This window comes from Hermetia illucens, chromosome 1, assembly GCF_905115235.1.
Source record: "Hermetia illucens chromosome 1, iHerIll2.2.curated.20191125, whole genome shotgun sequence".
NCBI lineage: Eukaryota > Metazoa > Arthropoda > Insecta > Diptera > Stratiomyidae > Hermetia > Hermetia illucens.
The window spans coordinates 91,351,072-91,373,113 of NC_051849.1; the positions used below are offsets into that span (position 1 = coordinate 91,351,072).

General features: G+C 42.9%; 1 protein-coding gene across 2 annotated transcripts in view; it reads right to left on the reverse strand.

Moving 5' to 3' along the window:
• LOC119646143 (multidrug resistance protein homolog 49-like) overlaps positions 1-22,042 on the reverse strand; it is a 42,507-nt gene that overhangs the window by 14,902 nt on the left and 5,563 nt on the right. For both annotated transcript variants that reach the window (XM_038046501.1, XM_038046500.1), the window contains exon 2: positions 12,046-12,193. In XM_038046501.1, the coding sequence (XP_037902429.1) occupies positions 12,046-12,125 (80 nt within the window). In that variant the 5' untranslated portion in view covers positions 12,126-12,193. The remainder of the gene's footprint in view (positions 1-12,045; positions 12,194-22,042) is intronic.

The following is a 22,042-nucleotide window of genomic DNA, read 5'->3' on the forward strand; positions in this document are numbered from 1 at the left end:
TACGAGGCAGTAGAACGAACCCTCGAAGCCTGTCCCAGTAATGATATTAAAAACATACTTGGGGATTTTAACAGCCAAGTAGGGAAGGAGCCCGTATTCAGGCGATACGTTGGTTCCCATAGCTTACACGAAAAAACAAATGATAACGGACTGCGGACTATTCAATTAGCAGGGTCACACGAAATGGTTGTTGGAAGTACCTGGTTTGCGCGGAAAGCGGTCCACAAACATACGTGGGCCTCTCCAGACGGGGCCACTTTCAACCAAATTGACCACGTGTTGATCGAACGCCGCCACCTCTTCGCCTTGATGAATGTCAGAACACATAGGGGAGCCAATATAGACTCGGATCACTGTCTCGTTGGCATGGTGCTCCGAGCTCGAATAACAATACCACCTAGAATCCCGTCTGACAATCAGGTGAGAGTGAACACTGAAGCCATCCACAACACAGTCCTCCGCGTCACCTATAAGAGGGAAATGGATGCCGCAATAACCGCAGTCAACAGAGGACCTGGAGATGAAGCATCAACAAATGATCTTCACAATCACCTGAAGAACGTTATCATGGATAAGGCCACAAACATACTTGGCCCCAGCCGCAAAAGGAGTCGGAACGGCTGGTTTGACGATGAATGTAAGCTAGCAACGGAACGGAAGAATGCCGCATACCGAGTAATGTTGCATTCTCAAAGAACGCGGGAACGCGCAGAGACTTATCACGAACTCCGTTGAGCGGAGAAGCGACTTCACAGACGGAAAAAGGAAGCCTGGGAAAACCAACAAGTCTGTGAACTAGAAAAGTATAGGGAGCAACCGCACCAGGCGCGCAAGTTTTACCAACAAGTCAGCAGGGTGAAGCATTATACACATCGATGCTCATCCTGCCGAGACAAAGAGGGAAATCTGATTTCCGACAGAATGGGCATATTAGAGCGATGGGTTGAGTACTTTGATGAGCTACTGAACAACCAGAACATCGGCGAGTTGGAGGTCCCGCCAACTGAAGGCGACGGACAAATACTGCCACCACCAAGTTTAGGAGAAAGAGTCCGTGCAATTCATCGGCTAAAAAATCATGAGTCGCCTGGAGCCGATGGAATTACAGCCGAATTGGTTAAATATGGAGGCGACCAGTTACACCAAGTGGTTCATCAACTTCTGCTCAAGGTATGGGACAGCGAATCAATGCCTGGCGATTGGCAACGAGGCATTATCTGTCTCATACATAAAAAGGGAGATATCACACAATGCAGCAATTATAGAGGTATCACGTTGCTGAGTACCATCTATAAGATATTCTTCTCTATCTTGCTAGGCTGGATAGCCCCATACGCCCAGGACATCATTGGCCCGTACCAAAGAGGCTTCACTCTAGGCAAATCAGCAACAGATCTGATTTTCTCTGTGCGGCAAGCGATGGAAAGACTGTTGGAATATGGACAACAGTTGCACCATCTATTCATCGACTTTAAAGCTGCCTATGGTAGCATAGCCAAGGTAAAACTGTACACGGCCATGAGAGAATTCGGTATCCCGACGAAATTAATAAGACTGACTAGGCTGACCCTGACCAATGTGCGAGGCCAGATAAAAGCAGCAGGATCACTCTCAAGACCATTCGACATCAACAACGGTCTACGATAAGGGGATGCCCTATCATGCGTCCTCTTTAACCTGGCCCTCGAGAAAGTGATCCGTGATGCTGAGGTAAATGCAAGAGGTACGATCCTCTTCAAGTCCACCCAGCTACTGGCCTATGCTGACGATATCGACATCGTGGGAAGAACCACCCGAGACGTACAAACTGCCTTCATCCAGATCAAGCAGGCGGTAATCGGCGCGAGATCTTGGGCTGCACATCAATGAAGGCAAGACAAAATATATGGTTTCAACGTCAGCACCGAAGACGAATTAACCAACAACATCAAACCGCACTGGTCAAATACGAAGAAGAATAAGGATAGGAGAATACAACTTTGAGACCGTTGACAATTTTTCCTATTTAGGGTCGAAAATCACAACCGATAACAACTATGATGATGAAATCCGCGCACGGTTGTTGTCAGCCAACAGAGCCTATTTCAGCTTACAAAAACTGTTCCGCTCGAAACGTCTCACCATAGGATCAAAGCTCTTACTGTACAAGACTATGATCTTGCCAGTCCTTATGTACTCCTCGGAAACTTGGAGGCTGGCCGATTCCGTAGCCTACACAACGATGAAATCTATGAGCGATACCATGACCGTCAAGTTATGGATAAAATCCGGCTCAATAGGTTACGGTAAGCGGGACACTTAATCCGTATGGATGGGGATGATCCAGCCCGGAAAGTCTATAAGTGCAATATATATGGTAGGAAAAGAAGACGAGGCAGACCCTGCCTAAGATGGAGCGATGGCGTAGGTCAGGACGCTAGACAGCTTTAGGGATATCGAATTGGTGGACCTCGGCGCAAAACCGGGATATCTGGAGTTCCTTATTAAGGCAGGCCTAGACCGGATACCGGTTGTTGCGCCGTTGATGATGATGACTTATTGCAGCTCTGGGCTTCACACAAAATCTTAACAAGGTTTTATTTTACAACCTTAACAAAGGCGTTCAGGCGAGTGGCCAGATGCGAGGAAATTTTTTTTATTTTGCTGACCCAAACGACGTTGCCCTGCCTTACCAACTTCTGGCCGCTTTTTAAGGTTTTGTGTAAAACAAAACATTATTAAAATCGGTTTTCAGTCTGCCTGTCCCCTCTGCCACACCCATTTTTCTCAGAAACGGTTACAGCGATTGACACAAAATTTGGACGAAAGGTGGGAACTGTGAAGAGTCACGTGTAGGATGAGCTCTATCATTCTAGGATGTACATTCATGCAAAGTGGGAGTATAAATTTTTTTTCACAAAATATAGGCATGTGGGGTATCAAATGCTCGGTTAGTAGCGGTCTTAGCTTTGACATTTCATGGAAAGGCAGGGAATGCGGGGGGTCGAAATTGCTCACTTCTTTCACGGACCCATTCTCACAAATTACTTATCCGAAAAAATTGAAAAAATCAAAGAGGCTTACACATCGATATCTATTCAAATAAGGTGAATAATAGTATATTACAATAATTTTATTAACATAGCGTGCTAGTCCCAAGCCCAAGCAAAGGAAGAGGGTTTGAGGCAAAACATGGACGGCGATCCACAAAGCGGCCTCTGCAACCCTCGGGGTCACCAAGCCAGGTAAGCGGTACATCAACCGAGACACTTGGCTTTGGAATGACAGTGTTGAAATGAAGGCCCGTGAAAATAAACGCCCCTACCGCAAGTTTCTCGAAGATTAAACGCTAGCCAATTGGCAAATTTATTAGAATATCAACCGAGAAAAAGCGATCGCTGTCATCCGAGCCGTTCATTACAAAAATCTTGACGATAAACCGGACACTCGAGATGGCGAGAGAAATCTGTATCGACTTGCCAAAAGATGACACGACCGCATACAGGATATTAAACATTTCTCTTGCGATAATGACAAGAACGGTACTTTGCTAACCGATCGACAAGCAGCGACGGACAGGTGGTGAAAATATTTTGAGCAAAGTTTAACTGAAGCAACTGAACCTAGCAATATCGGCATGTGGGGAGGAAGTTATAGAACGAATGAAATCGGGGAAGGCAACAGACCACATCGTATCAGCGTTCTGGAAAACGAAAAGCTGAGATCCAACATTATGGCTCAGTGAATTTTTCAATCGGATTATTGAGCAAGAATACTATCTGACTGGCAAGAAAATGCCGTAGTTCTATCATAATATGAAAAAAGAAAGCTAGTCCAGCAGAATGGTAAAAATACCGCTTGATCCGGTTACTGTCCATACTACGAAGATTTTTGAACGCATTCTTTTTAACTGTATTCGCGACATCGTTCAATCGTGAATCGAGCCGGGGTTGTTAAAAATTACTGTATTACTGATACAATATACGATTATTCATAGAGAAACACCGTGAGAAGCATTGCTCTCTCTACGTTGCATTTCTGAATTTAGAGAAAGCGTTTGACCGTATGCTAAAGGATAACACCTAGTGCCTGAAGAACTCGCCCGCTGGGCTTAGTTGCTCTACCACGATCCGAGAAGGAAAGTTCAAAGTGTGGCGGGTATTTGCGTCGGTGTTTATCAATCTTTCTTTTGTTAAGGACACTGCTTTATGCAGACCATGTTTTCCCAGCGTCTAATAGGAAAAATGATCTGGAGCAACTTGCCTAAGTATGGAATGATCCCATCATGCAAGACAGTATCAGACTGAATGTGGACAAAACTAAATTTCTTTCGACCGATCAGTGACCTGCCCAGAACTGAATCAATTAAATAACTCGGGTCAATGCCATCAGCCAATGGAGAACTGTGTTATGAAATTGCTTTACGCATTAGCGCAATCTGGATGTAGTAGCATTCTACAACTGGTGTTCTTTGTGATCGGCGTATCAAAGAACGTTCAAATCCCCCGATGACGAGCAACTGAAGATGTGATGATGATTCATCATGGTTCTTAACCATATCACATCCGGTGAAGCTGCCCCTCTTGTGGATGAAATGGTTCATCGTTTAGAGGAGCAATCTATATCCGCATGCTGGGATACGGACTGCTCCTCTAAGCAGAAGAGAAATAATTGCGGATTTACACAAACCGAGTAAAGTCGCTGGTCTTGACGATCTCCCGCAGAGTTATTCATCGCTGCACCTAAAGTTACTACAAATCTGCTGCTTCCACTCGTACGGAAATTTTGAGAATCCAAGACTTTTCCCAGAGAGTTGAAGAATAGGAGGATCGTTAAGATTCCAAAAAAGGCACACGTTTTGAGTGTGACAGTCCCTGTCGTTGCAAAAATAACAGCTAAAATAATCCTGGAACGTATTAAAATATATCTCAAAAGCTTGATTGTCAGAGAGCAGGTTGGTTTCCATTCCGAATCCTCATAAGTTGACCACAACAATACCATACAGATCATTTTGGAACGATGCGAGGAGTTTAGATCTTCGATTCACCTGCTCTTCATCGATTTCGGAAAAACTTTCAATAAAACTTTCAATAACGGGAGTAGGGAGTGCATCCGTGGTGCTCTACGCAGGAGGGACATTCCGAAGAAGCTGATAACTAACATCAGCGCGACATATGATGGCACAAAATGCCATATCTTACACCCAAGTAAAATCTCGAAGATTTTGAAGTCCAGGGTTGCATCCTGTCACCTCAAAAACCTCGATTGCGCTCATGACATCTGTTTGCTCTTTCACCGTGTCATAGACCTTGGCCAAGTGGCTCTGGATTTGCATAGAGAGGCAAGTAGTGTTAAACTGAAGATAAACATCAACTAAATCAAAGATTTCCCTATCTGCATTAATAGGCAGGTACATCGAAGACGTCGATCAATTTGGATATCTAGAAAGTGGGGTTTCTGCCAACTTTATCTCAGTTATCTCAACATTAAGATCAAGTTGAGACTATTCTAGTGTCCCTTCTGTGTTGCTATATGGGAGCGACACATGGAAAGTGAACCCCACTGTTACTCGAAAACTCCAAACCTTCGTCAACACCTGTCTGCGCTGTATCGTCAGAGTGCAAACGAAGCACTCAGACGGCACCCAGGCGTGGACCCGCACGCACTGTGTCGGAAACGGAAGTGGCAGTGTATAGGTCACACATTAAGGAGTGGTGACAATTGCATTGCTGGTTACAACATGGAATGGAATCCATTCTCTCAAAATGGTCGACGGGTGGATCGTTCCAACGGCACTTGGCGCCGAAGAGAAGGAGTACAGGCGACCTAGGAAATGGCACATTTCTGATAACCGCGCTATACCCCAACAGGGAGTCAACCATATATCAGAGAGCATTAAAATGGAAGATTCAAGCTGCCATTCTATCATTTCCAAGTTTTCGAAAGAAGAGCATCATTTCCTTTCACACGTATATACTCGGGAGATGTCTGCCATCATTTATTACTACTATTGACTGGCTTTTTCCAAAATTCATATGCCGGTTTTAAGCACTCTGCAGTATGTAAGAATTCTTGCCATTGATGAGGATTGTAAAATGATAGTCACTAATTCTTCTAACCGTGGCTATCTTAGATACGGTGGTTGTAGTGCCGTTCACGCAGCATCGTTCCTCAGTAATATATGTAAACACTTGTACATGCTCTTGTGCACGCATATTTTCTCGCAAACTTCCAACGAAAGATGGATCGATCGAATTTTTTTTACATGAAGAATTTATCAGAAAGTCAGAAACAAAGATATAGTGGAGACCATTTCGGCTGCTGTGGCATTTAAATCCTCTTTGAATGTCGTTCTCTCTCCCAGATGAACTGCAGAAAGCAAGTCCGTTTAAGATTGGTACTTCGGACACATCACACAACGCAACCACGTCGCTTTAAATTACGCTCCCTGATCTGTTGTGACTCTCCACCGAAACTCCACCGAAACGTGCATCATCTAATGATATACAGGGTGCGGCAGCATAACTTCCTTTTTTAAAATGCGCGCCACTCAGTTAGTTGATGTCATAGCGGAGCGCTAGTGGTCTCGTTCAAGAGGGGATACTGTAAAGTTTTGTCCCGACACGGTTCAGTCGCCATCATGCGTTGGAATAGTGAGGAGCGTGCCTTTGCCGTTGAGGTTTACTTTTCAAGAGGATGTTCGGTTATTGCAACACAGCGTGCATTTCGGAATCGCTTTTGCCCCGTGGGCTCCTGTCCCAGACCGCAAATCAATTGTTATATGGGTCACTACATTCAGACAAACTGCAAGTGCGACAAAAGGAAGAACTGGAGTCCCTCGGCCCGTTAGATCACCTGAAAACATTGAAGCAGTGAGAGCGTCAATGTTGCGATCGCCACGGCGTTCTGCGCGCAAACACGCATCTGCCCTTGGACTATCCGATCGTTCTGTGAGAAGAATTCTTCGTGATGATCTTCATTTTCATCCCTATAAGATGGCGATAGTGCAGGAACTTTCAGAACGTGACTTCAATTCTCGGATGAACGCGTGTGAGCTTCTTGATGTCGTTCCCGAGGGTGCTATTGTTTTTTTTAGCGATGAAGCCCATTTTCATTTGTGTGGGTCGGTTAACAAACAAAACATGCGCTACTGGGCTGACACCAACCCTCGAGAATTGCATCAAAAGCCTTTGCATTCACCCAAAGTCACAGTGTGGTGTGCAATTTCCTCAGCTGGAATTATTGGTCCCTGGTTTTTTGAGGAAAATGAGGTTACAGTGACAGTCAATTCGGACCGGTATGTAAACATGCTACAGAATTTTTTTTTCCCACGGCTAGAAAATTTGGATTTGGGGGACACTTGGTTCCAACAAGACGGTGCATCAGCACACACTTCAAGAGCATCGATAGCTGTTTTGAGGGAACACTTTCCAGAGCGCCTTATCTCAATTAGAGGCGATTTGGAATTGCCGGCACGCTCTCCCGATCTGTCCCCTTGTGATTTTTTTCTATGGGGTTTTTTGAAATCCCGTGTTTATGTGAACCGTCCAAGAAGCCTACAAGATTTGAAGACCAACATCCAAGAAGAAATTGCCAACATAACACCTGCTATGCTAACAAGAGTCATGACAAACGCCAGAAATCGGTTTACGCAATGTATGGAGAATGGGGGACGTCACCTAACAGATTTGATCTTCAAAACAATGTAAATAAAAACTTTAGACACGTACCTACATTATAAAAAATAAATAAATATTTTCCGATGCATACAATAGTTTTTATTGAGTTTTGAAAAAAGGAAGTTATGCTGCCGCACCCTGTATTATAGAACGTAACAACTGTTGGTGTTTCGATTTATTCTAAACTAAGCAACGTATCTGCTGCTAAGTTCCTGCTACGGTGTCGTTTTGTCATTGATCAAAAACTACTTTTATGACAGATTTCTTTTGTATCCTTCGAAGGCGATCGTACCAACTTTGGCCCAGAATACTGTTTTTTTTTCGAATCGTGAGATATGCATCGATTTCTTCTTAAATTTGAGCTCCATATTATGAGAAATAAATAATCCTTGAAATGGAGCATCCCAAAAAATACACATTTCGCTAGGTTAATGATTATACTATACAAGAAAGTGTTCGTAGTATCTAACGTTAACGTCTGGAATATTCCGTTAGACGGGGGTGGCGAGTACAATGGCTCTTTGAATCATCATTAACAATGCCGCGACCAAGACGATCGAATTTTGGAATGCTTCATCGTAGAATTTCCAACGACGGAAGTAAGGCGATACGGTTCCTGGTTATCCGGATGTGTGTTCTACTGATGCTCCTGGTCGTATGTATACAGTTCATTCAAAGAATGATGAACGGTTCTATGATATTTGCGGTTGTTGCTGGTAAATGTGCGTGGGCCAACGTCATTTGAGTGACTACGGACTGTTAATGGTATTCCCAATATATCGTGCTACAAGTGAAGAATTCAATTTACTAGAATACGATGAAGGTTAGGAATGCCAGCGCCAAATCGCGAAATGAATGACGCATTTAATCGAGAATTGAAACGGGAACGTGAATATGATCACCAAGAATTAGATTTAGTAGTTCAAACGAATGTACCACTGTTGAATCCCCAACAAAAGGAAGTTTATGATACATTAATGAAGGCAATTGATGATGGAAATGGTGGTTTATATTCCCTCGATGCCCCTGGTCGAACTGGTAAGACATTCCTCATGTCAGTAGTTTAAGCGACTGTTCGTGCGAGATCCAACATTGCGCTTGCGGTTGCTTCCTCTGGACTAGCAGCCACATTGTTAGAAGGATGCCGTACGGTTCATTCAGCATTAAAATTGCCGTTAAATCTTCAAACTATTGAAGAACCAACATGTAATATTTAAAAAAACTGCGCCATGGCCAAAGTTTTATCAGCATCAAAAATCATCATCTATTGCGAATGCACAATGGCGCAAAAAGGTGCATTAGAAGCACTTAACCGAACATTGAAAGATCAATGAGACATACAAACGGCCTTCATCCAGATCGAGCAGGTAGTGCGAGATCTTGGGCTGCACATCAATGAAGGCAAGACAAAGTATATGGTGGCAACGTCAGCACCAAAAACCAACCAACCAGCAACATCAAACCGTACTGGTCAAACGGGAAGAATAAAGATAGGAGACTACAACTTTGAGAGCGTTGATAATTTCTCCTATCTAGCGTCGAAAATCACAACCAATAACAGGTACGATGATGAAATCCGCACACCGTTGTTATCAGCCAACATAGTCTATTTCAGCTTACAAAAACTGTTCCGCTCGAGACGTCTCACCATAGTATCAAAGCTCTTACTGTACAAGACTATGATCTTGCCACTCCTTATGTACTCCTCGGAAACTTGGAGGCTGACCGATTCCGTAGCCTACACAACGATAAAATCTATGAGCGATACCATGACCGTCAAGTTTTCGATAAAATCCGGCTCAATAGGTTATGGTGGGGGGTGACTTAATCCGTATGGACCCTGCCTGAGATCGAGCGATGGCGTAGGTCAAGACGCCAGACAGCTTTTAGGGATATGGAATTGGTACATCTCGGCGCAAAACCGGGATGTCTGGAGTTCTTCATTAAGGCACGCCTAGACCGGATACCGGTTGTTGCGCCGTTGATGATGATGAATGATTGTACTGTCTGGCGATTTCCGCCAAACACTGCCAGTAATTCTAAAGTCATCGGCTACCGACGAAATAAACGCTTGCTTCAAATCATCGAATCTATGGCGCTATGTGAAGAAACTTCAACTGACAAAAAACATGAGAGTTACATTGCTTAATCCTGAAGATTTCTCTAAGCAATTGCTGACTATCGGTAATGGTCGAGTACCTGTCGACGAATCAAGCGGATTGATTTCATTTCCTCAGAATTTCTGTAACTTTGTCTCATCGAAAGACGAACTTATCAACAAAGTATTCCCAAACATCATTGCTAACTAGAAAAATAGTGAATGGTTGAGTGAGCGAGCAATTTTAGCGGCTACGAATAAAGATGTAGATGACCTAAACTACATAATTCAAAATGGATCTGGAAAATCAATGTTCAATTATATGTGGCATGTTCACGGGTCGGAAGACCATCTGCGTTGTTTGTTCTTGCGCCTGATGATAAAACAAAAAATGTGTGTATCACAAGGTGCTTAACTGAAGGGTGCAGCTTGTTAAAGAATCATTGAAATACTTGATTAATAAAAAAATTAACTTAATATCAAAAATCTGGTTATTTTTTGCCTCTAAGGCGGAACTAAGTTCGAAGGGCCAGCTAGTTTTATATAAATTTGAACAAGTCGGGAAACCGGAAGCTGGACGCTTCAGGTACGAAAGGTTTTGTGTATTCCTTAGTACGTAGCACGTAATATATGCATATATTATGTGGGAATATCCACTTTCGGATGATGTTGACATTTATAGTCTTGAATTTGCGAAGAAGCGACAACTTTGACGTATTATAACTTTGTTAGTAATAGTGCGATTTCTACCAAACTTGGTTAGATCATGCTCTATATTATACCCTATATTGTTGCGAAATTTCGTGGTCCTAGCATGAATTTAAGGGGGGTTCTGCAGCAAATTACTAAAAATTATAGTAATATACTATTATTAACTTTATTTAAACAGCTATCGGCATGGAAGGTATTTCGGAGCCCAGGTACCATATAGTGGCAACCTTTTGATTTTTTTCAGATTTTTCGGTTGAGTAGTTTCTGAGAATGGCCCCCGTAAAGGAATGGTCACTTGCGACCACCCGCACTCCCCACCTTTCCAACAAATATGAAAACTAAGACCAGCTTCGAAAAGTACTGATCGAGACCTTTAATTTGATACCCCACATGACTATATTTGATGAAAAAAAAATTTACACCCCCCTTTTGCATGTATGGGGACCCCCCTTAAATTCGTTGTAAAAGGATGTAATTCACTGTATGCGTGACCGTTCGCAGTTCCCACCTTTCCACTAAATTTGGTGTCAATCGCTGCAACCGTCTCCGAGAAAAATGCGTGTGACGGACGGACAGACAGACGGACAGACAGACAGACAGACAGACAGACAGACGGACAGACAGACAGACAGACAGTAAACCGATTTTAATAAGGTTTTGTGTTTACACAAAACCTTAAAAACGGAATATGTTGGGAATATCCTGCAGACGAAAATTCAAAATATTTACCAAGAACACGTTCATGTTGATGTGCGCACGCCTTTACTCAAGCCCACATTTTTCTAACTAGTGGGAAATACTGAAATTTCTATTGAAATCGAACTGAAGTTTCTACACGATTATGTATTTTCGTTAATAATTTCTTACTTTTATTCTGGATTTTCGATGACAAATAGACGCCATTTTTGAAGATTTTTTTTATAACTCCACCATTTTTAGGTAAAATTATAATCATTGTTCGGACAATAAAGGCAAGTTTGTATACAGAATAAGAAAACATTTAAATTTTTGGATTCAGATTACTACAAATGGAGATGAGCTCACCACCAACCGCCTTCTCTTTAGAGAAGCCCACATTGACAGCAGAAAAAACACAAACGATTGTCAAATTTGTTAATTAAAATTTTTGTGTCATAATTCAAAACTCCAATAATAACACTCAAAATCATTGAAGAGATTGCACTCCGCAGCGTCACAAAGGAAAACATCCTTCAAATATAAAGGGGCTCTGATGGTGATGACCGGTAGTAGGTTAATGGGAGAATCCGCTACAAACTGCCCGCAACATTGAACATGTTTGCTGAATTTCACCTTATTATTATAATTATATAATTTTTATAATTTAATTATAAGTGCTAGTTTACATATATTTTTCAACTTTATTTTTCATTTATATGCCTAGAAAATTTGCTTTCCAGTTTTAATTTTGTTGAGAGGTCAAATGAGAAAAAAAATACATATATTATTGAAAATTTTACCGAAAAATTTTCATCTTTAAGGAGAAGAAGGGGAAGGGGGAAAGAGATGTAGTAGCGCCCAATACAGTATGGAGACAGCAAAGTGAATGTTTTTACTTACGGGGTTATGCTACTCGCTTTGGTTTGTTTCTCTTCAAAATCCAACTGAGATAGATCGCCTCTTCCACGTTCCTTAGTCATTGCTAGAAGAACATTCACTAAATGGTCTTCCTAGGGCAATCAACTTTAACTCAGTGCCTATTAGTTATCTGAAAAGAAAGCAGAATTTATAATAATCGTTGGCGCAACAATCCAATTGAAGCTTGTTAAGTGCATTTCCCACGCCCAGATAAAGGAGGAGGGTTTGAGGGACCGTACTTTGTAGTGTCCCCAGTAGAACAATAAAAAAATCCTGAGATCAGGGAAAGAGATAAATAAGGTACAATTAGAGAAATAATCAGTATACGAAACCCTACCTGATCTCTCTTGGTAGCGGGTCCCACTGCCGGTCGACCAATGTCTGACCAATCTCCGACCAATGATCCAATGTCGTTGAAAACAAAATGATCGTCTTGAGATATCCTAAGCCTCGGAGAAATGCTAAGGCGTTCACCTCACCCGATGCGGCAGCAGGGCCCCAGTCCTGCCGAGAATTGGGAAAATAGTTTTGACGCATGGACCGCGTCAGGACGTAAGTAAATCAGTCCAAGCAAAATAAATAAGTGTCAGCACGGTAAATATTGACTTCCCCACTGGAAAGAAGGAGTAACTTGCAAGAACCCTTTGGGAAAGGCCCATTAATATTTGCGCTCTACAAGAAACCCGAAGGTATGATGCCAAGCAATTGCGACATGGAAAATGGCTACAAACTTCCCTATTTTGGTAGCCCACATACTCAATATAGCCTTGATATTGCCATCTCCGAGGGTTTCCGTACGCAGCATAAACAGGTCAACCCGCCGTCAGAAAGGTGCCTTCTGGCAACTTCTCGATACAAAGACATGTAATGTGCTTGTGATGACTATATTATCATTGCGGGTGCCGATACTTTACCACCATTACTGACTGCAAAGTCGTTCCCTACGAGACCATCGTACCTCAACTTCGGACGTTGATTGGTGTCCTGCGAATGAAGCTACCGATAAGACAGCGTAAGCAACGCACTGGCCCGTCGCATATTAGATGGTGACCATTGCTTAGAAAAAGAAAGAAGAAATCATCTCATTTACGCGATAACTAACCATTACAACTGGCGAAGAAGTGTGGAACCAGGTTAAACCAACGTTCCAAAAGCGACATATGCCACCCTCGGTGTGACCAAGCTAGGTTAGGTTAGGATACATCGAATAAGATACTTGGGTTTCCAATGACGATGTCCACATAAAGATCCGCTAAAAGAAATGCCTCTACCATAAGTTTCTCGAATGCAACCCGGGAAGCAAAGAAAGCGCTATTACCGGTCGCAAAAACGATTAACTGGACATTTGGGATGGCGAGAGAGATCTCTAGGCACTGGATTTCGAACGCTTGTGTTGCGATAATGACAAGGACCGTACTTTGCTTACCGACCGTCGAACCGCGACGGATAGATGGCGAGAATCTTTCGATAGAATTTGTTCATTCTTCACTTCTACAAGCCCTTCCGACACTTGAAGCAATTCCATCTATCAGCGCAACTTGTGGTGCTCAGAGGTGGCGGGGACGAATACGAGGCGGCGACCGTATAGGCCGAACCAAAACTAAGTGGCCGAGGAGAACCTTCATAGTGGTGGCACCAGGAGAGGCGAATGCTTAAAAAACCTAATTAGGGCGATCAGACCGGAGTCTGCACAGGGATTCATCTGAAGTGGCAATAGTCACGAAAGCTTACCAGGGGTATACTGGTACCATGGGATAGCCCCTGAGTTTACATACTTCGGGTGAACTCCTGTCGTATGTGCATTAAGCTCGGTTGTTTGCGGTTGGCCCCCTACTGGGAGCTTCATGAGGGTTGTGGCTACGTTCAAGCAAACAGAGACTTTCGAGTCTCAGCGTGGTTTTGCGTTTCAACACGGATCCCCTACTCCTTAGTTCGGTAAAGATTTATGTAGGTTTTGCATCCACCAGTATGAATGCTGCGCCAGGCACTCGGTATAGACTGGTACCGTTGTAGCTTACTGCGGCGGAGCTCTGATTGAGGTTACAAAATCAATCCGTGTCTTAAGAAGACCGTGGAATTAAATCCACGAGACAGGTACCCGCATAAAACACCGTGACGTAACTGAAACACCGTGACGTAAATTGAATCGATGAAAGCAATAGGACCTGACGATATCCCATCTGAGCGGAAGATGAGGAGCTCGGACGCGGCGCTGTGGCTCAGTGTGTTTTTCAACCGGGTTATTGAGGAAGGTAAAACACCAGAAGAAGGCAAGAAACCACCACAATTCCAAAAGATGAAAAGGAAGGCAATCCAGCAGACTGTCCAAATTACCGATCGCCTCGGTAACTGTCCCATTCCATGAAGTTTGTTGAACGTATTCTCGTAAACCGCATTCGCGAAACCGTTAATCAAGCCGGGTTGGCAAAAACTACGAAACTACCGACGCAATAAACGCAGTGCGCTTACTCATGGCGAAGCATTGTTAGCAGCACTAAATTTCATGTCAATAGTATAGTCGTTTTAATAAAGTTTTGTTTTACACAAAATCTTAAAAAAAAACGGCTAGAACGCGCGAGTGCCACGATCGAAAGGGAATGTCCACGACGGATCGCAACCTCAATCGATCCTTCTCCTACCACAATGTACAATAAGGCGCGGTTTTTGGGATTCCTACTCGACCTTGATATCTTCGGGTTATTATATTGGAGGTTGTTCCTCTATTAGAGCAAGCTTTGCGGTTTAGAGAGAAAGTGAGCAAGAGGAATGAAGCTTACAAACCAAATAAAACTAGCTATTTAAGCAGAAAATGGTAATAAATTTAAAAGAAGAATAAAAATTAAAGGACAGAATAGAATAAATGATAATTCTAATTCTATTAAAAATGTAAAACTGCGGGAGTGACAAGTAAAAGCGTAATTCAATTATTTTTCCAAAATTTTTACATGCCAAAGTGAGCTGGCAAGGCCTACTTCACGCGATTACTCTAACCGGCCTTGTGGCAGGTTACGCGCCCCCTCAGTGCGCTTGGTATCGCTCCGCCACAAAACTGCCTCGTAACACCGGCGTTAGGGGCGTGGTTGACGTGGCAACACAACATCACCACCAAGTCGACTCGTTACAGACTTATTTTTATAGCAAACAGTAGGCGAGTCCTCTGCAAGTGGCTATTTGTAAGGCAAACTGTGGACTGACTGCACTTAACTTGATGGATCGATCTTTCAATCCTCTGACTGGAAATCAAACCAGGAGTGGAACGATGAATGGAAGTCGAAGGCAATGGATGGTAAGCACGTGAATTGCATTTGGCAGCCCTTTGTCGATTTTCATTTGTCGAACAAATGGCTGTCTGCTGCTGGGGAGCTCTTTGCTGAGACGGAGGGATTTATGGTGTAGTCGCCACCCGACCTTACCAGTGCACAATATGTGGTTTGGCGTTAGAGACGTTGGAATCTCATCATCATCATCTCATCACTATGATCCAAGGTTTAAATACACCATTCTGCATACGTGTTCGATGTTACGGGGAGTTCTGGACGGATTCGCTCACTAACCTACCACCGAATACCATCATGCTTCTTTATCTTTCAACTAGGTAGGACCATTCCAGCTTAAATGCTTGGTGCTCATTGTTAGTATTAGGTCAAATCCCGCGTCTGCCTAGATTATCACAACTCGGAAAATGAAAATTCTTTAAAAAAAAAACACGATTATAAAACTAATATGCCCCCCCGCCTCTACCTTTACAGCTCCGGATGAATGGTTTGCAAGAATCTAATAATTTTCTTCTTTTCTTTTATTTTCTTTTATCAAAAATTTGACAAAAATTATGGCGCACGGTATCTAGGAGTCAAAATACTATCCATGCCGATATATGTTTAAATAAAGTTAATAATATGTTTCTTTTTAGCATATTTGTTAGAAATTCGCTAGAAAGCCTCCTTAGATTTACCCTAGAATCATGAAGTTTTGCAGGTTATGCTACTTATAGAACATAACAGTTAGGTGGAAATCACGCTATTACTGACAAAGATGGTATAAATTGCCAGAATCACATTGAAGTAAATATTCTGGGAAACTAAATGCATACAATTTACGAGGTAGGTGCAACAGGTACAAATTTCAACTCAAAGATTCTTTTATGAGAAATAAACAAAATCTTTCATGCCTGAAGCATTCAACTTCTAGTTTCCCGGCTTATTTAAGGTTAAGGAGCACAGGTCTTGTTCTCAGAACTTATCAGATCGAAAAATCTGAGAGAATTCTCAATAGTGCATCTGTATGAAATCTAGTTCTCTCAAGTACATCCCATTTCGATATCTGCTCAAACAAGGTTAATAATAGCATATTGCCTGTTTTAGAAATTTGCCCCAAATTCGCTTAACTTCTTTAAATAGTTCAGTTTTCATCCCTTTTTTTAAAGATTTATCGAATCGCATAAGAGTAATTTATGTCTTTTCTCCTTCAGTTTAACCACGGTAAGATTTTGTGGAATAAATTGATGTTTTGGAATTTCTACTGGTGGACGGAAATGTTGGCACTTCTGTGTATTACTTAGTCTGGTTCGAAAAATAGCTTTTCTCCATCGTAAACAAGGGAACGATGAGCCTTATCAAGTAATCACAGCCTGTCCATGGCTGCCCCAAAGGAGGGTATTTGAATACAAATTGCCATGATTCGGTAAACCCATTCACATACCTTTTGCAGTGGGAAATTAAAATTTACGGAATCTAGGTTTTTCCACTGTGTTGTGAAGTCGGAGACTTGTTGTCTAAAGACTAAAGACACCCTCCCGTATTGTTGAACTTGTTTCACAGCTGTGCTGGAAGGTCTCCCCTCGATTGCTTTCCATGGAATAATTTAAAGCCATCAACGTTGTGCCGTGATAACCATCAATGAAAATGCGCGGGCCGGAATAATGGTTTTGTCGTAGATCACGAAAATGCCTCGAACGACACTTTCGTGAGTGCCGAAAGTACGGTGGCAACAGTAAAGACAACTTCCTATAGCCTAGTTTGATGCCTCAAATAAAAAATTTATATATAATACTGAGGTGCTCTGCCCAAAGCGAGGGATCGTGGACTAGAAAAAGTAAGATTAGCTTCCTCTCCATTTGGCTCAGTTCGACATCGAATAAATGTGGAATAAGGAAGGAAAATATAAATCTTGAGTTAAATATTGTATTATATATTAAAGTGGCACAACAAATAACAAACAAAAAATGTGATGTATTTGTCTGTTATGTCCCATGTTCGACCGGATCCAACACACTATGACACTGTAAAATAATATAGTATTTCTTAAGGCGACTTCTTTCCTAAAGGATCCTTTAATCCATGTACGCCTATTTATCATTTCACTCATAGAACTGTTGGTTGACTCTACTTAATCTTTAATCTTTATTTCCATCACACGGCAGGGACTAATTAGGAAATCCCTCAAGAGAAAAAATCATCAAATTAAAATGGTAACCATACATCCAAACTGACAAGCTTTTTTGAAATTAGTTGAAGAGATGAGAACGTGTATTATATAAAATTAAATAGAATATACCCATCTCTGACTGGCTGATGACAATTATGATTTTGTTTTGATCTGGAAAATCTGCCGTTATCAAGTAATAAACTTTATGACTCAATATAATAATTACAGACTGGATGGTAAAGATGAGGATGATAATTGTGGCGGCATATATGGATTCTTCATAAATGTGTGCAAATAATCAATAATAAAGGTCTTGACAGCTCACATTTACGTAATTTCAAGTGGCGTAGTAAGCGCTTGAAGCCCCGCCTTTTAGAGCAATATTGTGAATATCAGGTCTAGATTTGAATGTGTTGATCCACCTTGTCAAAAATTGTTTCATATACATACATACAAATCAATGTTAAATATATATTAAGGTATTGCGGTCCTGAATTAACTCCGCCATTCTATTAACATAGTATGCTGGTCCCAAGCCCAGGTAAAGGAGGAGGGTTTGAGGCAACGTACTCTGTACTATCCTCAGTAAAACAAAAATAAAATGCTGAGATCAGGGAAAGAGATAAATAGAGTATAGTTGGAGTTATTCTACTATGCTAAATCCTACCTGATCTCTCTTGGTGACAGGCCCCGCGACAGGTCGACCAAGAAAATGCATAGAATGTCGTTACAAACATGATGATCGGATTAAGTCACAAGCCTCGGAGAAATGCTAGGGCGTCCACCTCAGTCGACGCGGCAGGACGGGCCCCGGTCCTGTCGAGAAATGGGCAAGGGTTCTTGACGCATGGATGGCGTCAAGACGTAAGCAAGTTAGTCCGCACAAAACGAACAAAACAAATACGTATCTGCACGCTAAATGTTGGTACCCTAACTGGAAAGACCGAGGAACTCGCAAGAGCCCTTCGGAAAAGGCGCATTGATGTCTGCACTCTGCAAGAAACCCTATGGTCTGGTGCCAAAAGCTGCGACATTGAACGCGAACGCGGTAAAAATGGCTACAAACTTCTCTATTTTGGTAACCCACACACTCAATATGGTGTTGGCATTGCCATCTCAGAGGGTTTCCGTGATGCCATTAAAGAATTCGAACGATTTGATGATCGGCTGATGAAGCTCACTATTATATCAGCTGATCGCACTATTCACTTCTTCACCGCGTATGCACCACAGACAGGTCGACCTTATGCCGAGAAAGGTGCCTTCTGGCAACTTCTCGAGGAAAAGACTTGTCACGTGCCTGCTGACGATTATATAATCATTGCCGGCGACCTTAATGGTCATGTGGGTGAAAAGGCAGACGGTAACAGGTGCCATGGGGGAAAGGGGTTCGGAGCGCGCAATGAGGGTGGCGAGCGTATAATCGATTTTGCGAACACCCTTGACCTCGTACTTATGAATACACATTGGAAAGATGGAGGAACTTGCAAGAGCCCTTCCATAAGCCCCCTGATGAACTGATATTTGCGCTCTACAAGAAACTTGATGGGCTGCCAAAACTGCAACATAGGACTCGAACGAGGTAAAAATGACTACAATTTTTTCAATTTTGTTAGCCCACAGACTTAATTTGGTGTCGGCATTGCTATCTCAGAGGATTTCCGTGGTGTCATTAAAGAAGTCGAACGATTTGCTGATCGGCTGAGGAAGTTCACTATTATATCAGCTGATCGCACTATGTACTTCTTCACCGCGTGCGCACTACAGATAGGTGGATCCGCTACCAGCAAAGATGCCTTCTGGCAACTTCTAGATACAAAAACCTGCAACGCCCATGCTGATGATTACATCGTCATTGCGGGCGACCTTAATGATCATGTGCGTGAAAAAGTGGACGATAAGAGGTGCCATGGGGGAAAAGGATTTCGAGCAATGAGGATGGCAAGCGTATAGTCGATTTTGCGGACACTCATGACCTTGAACCTGTGAATACATGGTTCATAAAACGATTGTCTCATCTTCCTACATTTTATAGTGGAAACAGTAAAACGCAAATCGACTATATTCTCATAAGACGCCAACATTTTACCACCGTCACTGATTGCAAAGTCGTTCCCTATGAGACCATCGCACCTCAACATCGGCCGTTGATTGCCGTCCTGCGAATTAAGCCATAAAACAGCGTGAGGAACGCACTGGCCCGCCGCGCATTAAATGGTGGCGATTTGGTGAGAAGAAAGAAGAAACGATCTCACTCGTACGATTGCCGACCATTACGAATGTGGAAGAATCATGGAACCAAATGAAAGACACGATCCACAAAGCGGGCCTCTGCAACCCTCGGGGTCACCAAGTTGGGTAAGCGGTAAGCGGTGCTAATTGGCAAATTTATAAGAATGCCAACCGTGAAGCAAAGAAAGCGGTCGCTGTCACCCGAGCAAACCATTTCAAAAATCTTTACGATAAACTGGACACTCGGGATAGCGAGAGAGATCTGCATCGACTTGCTAAAAGCCGTAATGAACGCACACAGGATATCGAACACTTCTGTTGTGTTAATGACAAGAACGGTACTTTGCTTACTGATCGTCGAGCCGCGACGGATAGATGGCGAGAATACTTCGAGCAGATTTCAACTGAAGAATTTGCTCATCCTCCACTTCCACAATCATTGCCGACATTTGGAGCAGTTCCACCAGTCAGCGCAACTGAAGTCGAGGAGGCAATAAAACAAATGAAATCGGGGAAAGCAACAGGACCTGACGACATCGCATCTGAGCTCTGGAAAGCGAAGAGCTGGGACCCAACACTGTGGCTCAGTGAATTCTTTAACCGGGTTATTCAGGAAGGAAGAACACCATTTGACTGGCAAGAAAGTACCACTGTTCCAATATGGAAAAAGAAAGGTAGTCCAGCAGAATGTTCAAATTACCGTCCGATCCGGTTACTCTCCCATACCATGAAGATTTTTGAACGCATTCTTGATAAGCGTATTCGCGAAATCGTTGAAATAACCGTGAATCAACCCGGATTTGTCAAGAACTGCGGAACTACTGACGCAATACACGCTGCGCGGTTACTCATGGAGAAACACCGTGAGAAGCGTCGCCCTCTTTACATTGCCTTTCTGGATCTGGAGAAAGCGTTTGATCGTGTACCACACGAACTCATCTGGTATGCTTTACGACAACACTTCGTGCCAGAAGAACTCGTGCGCTGGGTTCAATTGCTCTACCATGATCCGAAAAGTAAAGTTCAAAGTATGGCGGTGTATCAAAACCGCTTCGTGTCTCTATTGGTGTTCATCAAGGAAGCACCCTCTCACCACTCCTTTTTGTTCTTGTTATGGACACCGTCACACGGAATATCCAACGTCCAGCGCCCTACACACTGCTTTATGCAGATGATGTTTTCCTAGCATCTGATAGCAAAAATGATCTCGAGCAACTTGTTCAAAAATGGAATGATCGCCTCATGCAACACGGTCTCAGATTGAATTTAAACAAAACTGAATTTTTGACGACCGATCCGCATGAAACAGGCACAATCACTGTCAGCGGCAGTGATCTGCCCAGAACTGAGCGATTTAAATACCTCGGGTCAACGCTATCAGCCAATGGAGAACTGCGTTATGAAATTGCTTCACGCATTAACGCAATCTGGATAAAGTGGCGTTCCACAACTGGTGTTCTTTGTGATCGACGTATCAACGAACGTCTCAAATCTAAAATTTATCGCAATGTCGTCCGTCCAGTCGCTCTCTATGGTTCTGAGTGTTGACCGACTATAAAAGACAATGAACGGCGACTTGCGGTGATGGAGACAAAGATGCTACCTTGGACTAGTGGCGTCACACGTTTAGATCACATCCGAAATGAGGATATCCACGATCGTTATGGGGTTGCACCGATCGTGGAAAAGTTGTGTCTTCGATGGTATGGTCACGCATTTCGCGCTAACGAGAATTCACTTGCCAAGATTGGTCTGATCATCGTAGTAGATGGTAAACGACCAAAAGGGAGACCTAAACAACGGTGGCTTGATACGCTAGATGGAGATTTGAAAGCCTCGAGATTGCACCCAGATCAGGCATTCGATAGAGCCTAATGGCGAAACCGATCGCGACGAGCCGACCCCGCTTGTGAACGGGACAAAGGCTGAAGAAAAAGAAGAAGATTGCTGTCTTGAATTAACTGCATGAGTCTTCTAATTGAATTGTTACTGAAATTGGCTGATCATTGGACTCTTGAAAAACATCATCTGCATAAAGCACGCGCTGGAGGTTGGATGCCCCGTTTGCCAATGTCCATAGCGAGAACAGAGAAGAGTAGTGAGAAGGCGCTTCCTTGATGAACACCAATAGAGATACGAAACGGTTTTGATATAGCCACCACACTTCCAACTTTTCGGATCGTGGCCGTCAGATTCTGTTCTACCTTTCGCAATAGCCCGATTGAAGAATTCACTGAGCCACAGTGTTGGCTCCTAACTCTTTTCTTCCCAGAGCTCAGATCCGATGTCGTTAGGTCCGATTTGATTCGTTTTATTACTTCCT